Raw genomic sequence first — 6,419 nt, forward strand, 5'->3', positions numbered from 1 at the left:
AGAATGATTTTGAATATCAAAATATGAGCACTAATATATTCTATGTGTAAAACATAATGTTAACTGTGGGACTGAGACAAATTCAGGGTTTGAATAACATAAAGATATACAACCTTTACAGAAGACTGCCTTGCAGTTAGTGGGATACTGAGGGAGCAGACTCTCATCCCTGCCCCCCAGCTAAACTGCGAGGCCTTCATCAAGGACAGAAAGAAGTCATTGAAACAGGGAAGCAAGAATGTTCCTCACTTTCCAGAGCAGTCTCTCAGAAAGACTTGGGTCCTGGCAGGGAGGAGTAGGTAGTGGGGTGTTAGGTGGATGGTTTGGGGATTCCAAGTTGACTCTAGTTCACTACATCACAGGACCACAAACACAGTAAAACAGTTGACGACTATACAAAGTCCTCTCAATGCATGACACCAAGGTTGACTGTCGGTCACGTATATCTTCCTGAAACCCTACAAGCAGGAGTAGAAATGAGCAAGGATGCAGTTCCTTTTCCTTCAGGGTAGGAAACATTTCTGAGAACTAGATTTACTCCATGACCTTGTGAGGATAAGCAGAAAGAAAGCAAAGAGCAGAACCTCAAATATCTTTCATTACTCAAACTGGATTACTCATCATTGACTGACTAGATTTACATAAAAACTTTAGGTCATTTTTTCCTCCATTAGGAGTATTAGGAGTTCTGAATGACAATACAGAAGGAATGTTGGAACTTTTTTAGATTTATTTACCTGCATACATATTATATTGCATGCACAACAGCTTTGCATATTTTATTTGATATTTATGTACTTTGACAACACTTAACAAAGAGAAAAATGTATATTTATGTATTATTTGTGGATATTGAAATTAATTTCTCAGTGTAATAAAAGACTTTGAGTTGCTCAATAATTATGACTTCCAATTACTAAATTTTATTTATCATTTATTTTTTCTCACATATTGAATTTAAAACTTACTTCACTGTTCTTTTCTTTTTCATTTTTTGAAGTAAGCATGCGTAAATTGTTATTATTTCATTTCTAACTCAGTTAATTAAGTTTTATAGAGTCTTCATGTCAAAATCCCTTACTATTTACATAGCTCAGTTATTCAGTGGTAATGGTATCATCTGATTTATTTCACAAAGGAGTTTTCCTGGCTGGAATTCTCACCTAATACCTTTCTTTGGCTTGGTAACTTGGCTTACAAGGAATTCAATTAGAAGGACATTTTCTAAATTCCCTCTGCTCCTCTTAGCCCTCCTCACCATGTTATCTAACACATTGACTCAAAGCTCAGGAAGTCCTCAGAAGATTTCTTCCTAACCTTTCCTGATTCACCAATTTCACAGAATTCTCAGCAATCTTCTTCCTCTAGAACCTCCTCTTCCTTTCTGTAACTTAAAACAAAATTTTCCTATGAAGGATGCATTTATTATTAGCCCCAGAAACCTCTCTCCTCCACCTGACTTCTCTTCAGTAAGAAACAAAGAATAGTCCAAGTCACTTGCGTTCAGATGATATGACCAGACTATGTTTTGCCAATTAGAAAGTTTTTATATTGAATGTTCACTTCCTTGTTCAGGACATTCCCCTTCATTAGGAGTGCCACGTGTGGCAGATAGGAGACCTAGAGTTCCTTTGGAGTTCTATGAAGATAGTTTGTCTGGGAAGTTTTAGTTGATTCCAAATCCATTGCTTAAAAGATCTCTTTAGTTTTTGCCTTGCTTATATTATTAGAACACAAGGCAGTTAGCTGTCTGTGCATTTACTTCCTACTCACCACTCGCTGAAGCATCTAATTTATATTAAGAGAATATTCTACTGAGTAATGTTTAATGTGTGGTTTATAATTCAATGAGAAATAGATTGATTCCTTTAAATTTAAGCCTGAAATGAACATAAGATCATACTTTGACCTTGTAATTATCTTCCGGAGTAGGGCCAATGGCTGTCTGTGCACAGGTCTTGCAAGTGACCTGTGTTTTTTATTATGTTAACAAAGAGGTTGAGGAAATGAAACAAAATTATTAAAGGCTGGCTCCCAGCTCTTCTCTGGTCTTGGCCCTGGCCTTGGCTATGACGTATGAGACTTCAAATCACATGAGACCATTGCTTTATAATTTTACCTATCGTGTTCAATTTGAAAAAGATGAAAGTATTTGGACATAAATTAACAACTATGATAAGGATTTTCTCCCCATCACTCTCCGCAGAGCATCCTGCACCTCTTTGTTTCTCAGACTATACACAACAGGGTTTAGTAGAGGCGTTATAACAGTGTAAGTCACTGAGATCAGCTGGTCCTGGTCCCTGGTGTTCTCTGACTTGGGCTTGAAGTAGACGATGGAAGCACAACCATAATGGATCACAACTACAGTGAGGTGGGAGCTGCAGGTGGCAAAAGGTTTTCTCCAGCCACCAGCTGAGGAGATCTTGAGAATGGTGGAAATGATGAGGACATAGGAGACAAATATGAAGGTGGCAGGTACTGTGATTACCAAGAGGGTGATAACTAACGTCAAGATGTCATTGATGACTGGTACTGTACATGCCAGATTCAGGACAGGTCGGATATCACAGAAGAAATGTTCAATCAGTGAGTTGCAGAAGGGCAGCCTAAAAATGGACATAGCCTGAACTAGTGAGAGAAGGAACCCCGTGGCACAGACTGAAGATGCCAGAATGGCACACACCCTCCAATTCATAATGACGCTATAACGGAGTGGGTTGCAGATGGCCACATAACGATCGTAACCCATGACTGCTAGCAGGAGACAGTTGGTGATTCCAAATCCAAGGAAAAAATAGAGCTGCATCCCACAGCACTCCAGGGAGATGGTTTGGCTTAGACCCACAAGGCTACCAAGCATTCGTGGGATGATGACCAGAGAATAGAAGGTCTCTGAGGTGGAGAGAACACTTAAGAAGAAATACATGGGGGTGTGAAGGTGATGGTCAATACGGATAATGGTCACAATGATGACATTGCCAGCCAGAGTCAGGACGTACAGGACAAAGAAGACAACAAAGAGCGTGAGTTGGTATTCTTGGAAATCAGAGAAACCTTGGAAAACAAACTCTCTTACCCCTGTGAAGTTGGCTCTCTTCATTGAGGAACTCAGATCTGAAAGATGAAGAGAAGGTCAGCATTAAGTCTTTGTGACAGGGATGACCCTGAGTATGCCGCAGAGGAAAGATTTTATACAGTAGTGTGAGTTCAATACAGAATGGATGGAGCTGTAAGGAAGTTCAATCCACAAATTCCTCATCTCTCAAGAAAGACACTCCAAGTCCAATCCCTAGAGCTTACATTTTAAACACATAAATATAAGCCAGGCATGGTGACATGTGTTTTTAAAAAATATATTTTGCTTTTTTTGAAAATATATTCTTCTTTTATACAATCCCTCTTGCCCACAATTTCCATTCCCCCTACTTCTACCAGCTCCCCATAACCCCTTGTCTCCCTATATTTGCTCTCCTCTGTTTCTTGTTCAGAAAAGTACAGGCCTCTAAGAGATGTAGCTAAACAGAACAGAACAAGATACAACACAGTAAGTCAAAAGCCATCATATCAAGGCTAAACAAGACAACCTATCAGGAGGAAAAGCGTCCCAGGAGCAGGCAAAAGAGCCAGAGATAGATGTGCTTCATTGTTAGGAGTGCCACAAAACACCAAAGTAACAGTCATAACATTTTTGCAGAGGACTTGATGCGGACCCATGCAGATCTCCTGCTTGCCTCTTCAGTTTGTGTGCACCATATAAGCCCTGCTTAGTTGATCTGTTGGGCCATGTTCTCCTGGTGGCCTCCACCCACTCTGACCTCTGTAATCTTTTACTCCCTCTATTGTGGAGTATCCTGACCTCCAAAGGCTAAAACCTGAAGGAAACATCCAATTTAGACTCTCTTTGCCTGTGGGTCTCACACTCATTCTCATCTTTAGTCCAAGGAAGCCTCTCTGATGGGGACATATGCTTGTAATCCACTCACTGAAGAGATGGATCCTTGGGGATCACTTGCCAGTCAGATTAGTTAGTTCCAGGTCAATGGAAGACTATCTGTTAGAAAATTAAAAAATATAATGAAATCAAAGTGGATCACATCTAGGGATCATTAGCTGAGGAGCATCTGGCCTCTACTCAGGCACACACGTGCACACATGCCTGCACATACATGTGCACACATGTGTACTTGTACATAGAAAAGCACAAACACACACACACACACACACACACACACAAATGAAATTAAAAACCAAACGAACAAAGCAAGGCTGGGCAGTGTTGGTGCATACCTTTAATTACAGCACTTTGGAGTCAAGGCAGGCAAATCTCTGATTTGAAGACCAGCCTTGAAAACAAAAACAAAATAAACAACAACAACAACAACAAAAAACCCAACTTATTCCTTCAGAAATGACAGACTGGGTCGTTGAACTAGAACTAAAGATAAATTTTAATTCATTTTATTTAAGAACCTGATTTAAAGAATTTTGTCCAAGTACATCTCCCTTTTTAGAACTTATGAAAATAATTGCCTATCGTTCATAAAATTTATATTGAAAATTTCTTAAAATTAGTTATCCTTAAAAAGATAATCATATTCTTGGTAAAATGTAATCAACTTAGAAAATTTTTTAAAAAAATAGGTAGTTTATTTTTTTTAAAAAAACGCCAACGTTTGTCCTTGTAACCCATGATTGCAAGTGCTCATGGTGATAATCAGGAACTATTTAGAACCAAATGGTAATAAAATAATAATATACCAAAACATACGTGTTATTTGTAGATGATTATTAGAGCAAATTTATATTTTAAGATGTTTATTTTAGAAAGAGGCTATACTAACCAGCAGAATGTCTATCTCATAAAGTTATAAAAAGTAGGAAAAAATAAAAAGAAAAATAATATGAATTGAATGATAATAATATAAAAGAGAAATAAATTGATAAGGCAAATACAGGCAAATATTTATAAGTTTGAATATAGGATGCTCGTGAAACTGATCAAGAAAATAAGAGAACACATAAATAAATTTTCTTGGCAAACAATAAAGGAACATAATTAGAGAAGATTCAGGCTAAAAAGAGAAAAAGTAGCTTCACAATTTTATTTTCACATATTTCTAGTTAAATGAAATGATTATTCTAGAAATAAATTAGTCACCAATAATTGAGAAACTTCATACCTGGTACAATTCTTGAGCCAAAAACCTGTGGTTAGTCAGGTTCTAAACCCTAGTGGAGGGCCTATGGCAATCTTTCTTCTAAATAGACAAACACACATCATATACAAACTGACTTTTAATGATTTATCCTTACATTCATAGATGAATGCTTATCTCAGCCTTCATCAGGGATGTGTCTACTGGAAATAGATGGTGATTCACACAGATGTTTACATCTGGCTGAGGTTTAGAATAAGCTCTCCTCCCAATGCCCAGAGATCATTGCAGCAGAAAGCACAGAAAGTCTGTAAGAGCTAGAAATGGGTAATAAACATAAGTTACAGATACAACAGGTGCACATAAGAGTCAGAGCAATTGTCACATACACAATCCTTGTGCAAGCTCAGACAAAATCTCAACACAGAAAAGGGAGGTGTATATTGAAATCCCACCCCAAACAAAGGAACTGTTGAAAATTGATAGTTTCTTGAAGAGGAAGAGTCAGTTTTCTTTAAGACCTAATATTGTCCCTGGTAAGTTGACCATACATAAGTAGAAGGTCAAAAATCTAAGAATATATGAGAAAAACAAATTGGATTTTTTGGGCTTAAAAAATGATTAGAAATTTGGGTGGATAGGGAAGGGATATATTTGGGAACAGTTGGGGAAGGTTGAAAATGATCAAAATATTTTCTATATCCAGGTGGGAATGCAAACTTGTGCAACCACTCTGGAAAGCAGTGTGGAGGTTTCTCAGGAAATTTGGGATCAACCTACCCATGGACCCAGCAATACCACTCTTGGGAATATACCCAAGAGAGGCCTTATCACACAACAAAAGTATATGCTCTACTATGTTTATAGCAGCATTGTTTGTAATAGCCAGAACCTGGAAACAACCTAGATGCCCTTCAATTGAAGAATGGATGAAGAAAGTATGGAATATATACATATTAGAGTACTACTCAGCAGTAAAAAACAAGGACTTCTTGAAGTTTGCAGGCAAATGGATGGAAATAGAAAACACCATCCTGAGTGAGGTAAGCCAGACCCAAAAAGAGGAACATGGGATGTTCTCACTCATATTTGGTTTCTAGCCATAAATAAAGGACATTGAACCTATAATTCGGGTTCTTAGAGAAGCTAAATAAGAAGGAGAACCCAAAGAAAATCATATAGGCATCCTCCTGAATATTAAACCTCATCAGGCGATGAAAGGAGACAGAGACAGAGACCCACATTGGAGCACTGGACTGA

General features: G+C 37.9%; 1 protein-coding gene across 1 annotated transcript; it reads right to left on the reverse strand.

Annotated features, from left to right (window-relative positions):
• Positions 1-2,170: 2,170 nt before the first annotated feature.
• On the reverse strand, positions 2,171-3,103 carry LOC126502171 (olfactory receptor 10J1-like). The gene has a single exon (XM_050143012.1). It carries the CDS (start codon positions 3,101-3,103, stop codon positions 2,171-2,173), a length of 933 nt encoding a protein of 310 aa, XP_049998969.1.
• Positions 3,104-6,419: the final 3,316 nt, after the last annotated feature.

Source organism: Alexandromys fortis, unplaced genomic scaffold (assembly GCF_014885135.2).
Source record: "Alexandromys fortis isolate MF-2015 unplaced genomic scaffold, M_Fortis_MF-2015_v1.1 scaffold_51, whole genome shotgun sequence".
Lineage (NCBI taxonomy): Eukaryota > Metazoa > Chordata > Mammalia > Rodentia > Cricetidae > Alexandromys > Alexandromys fortis.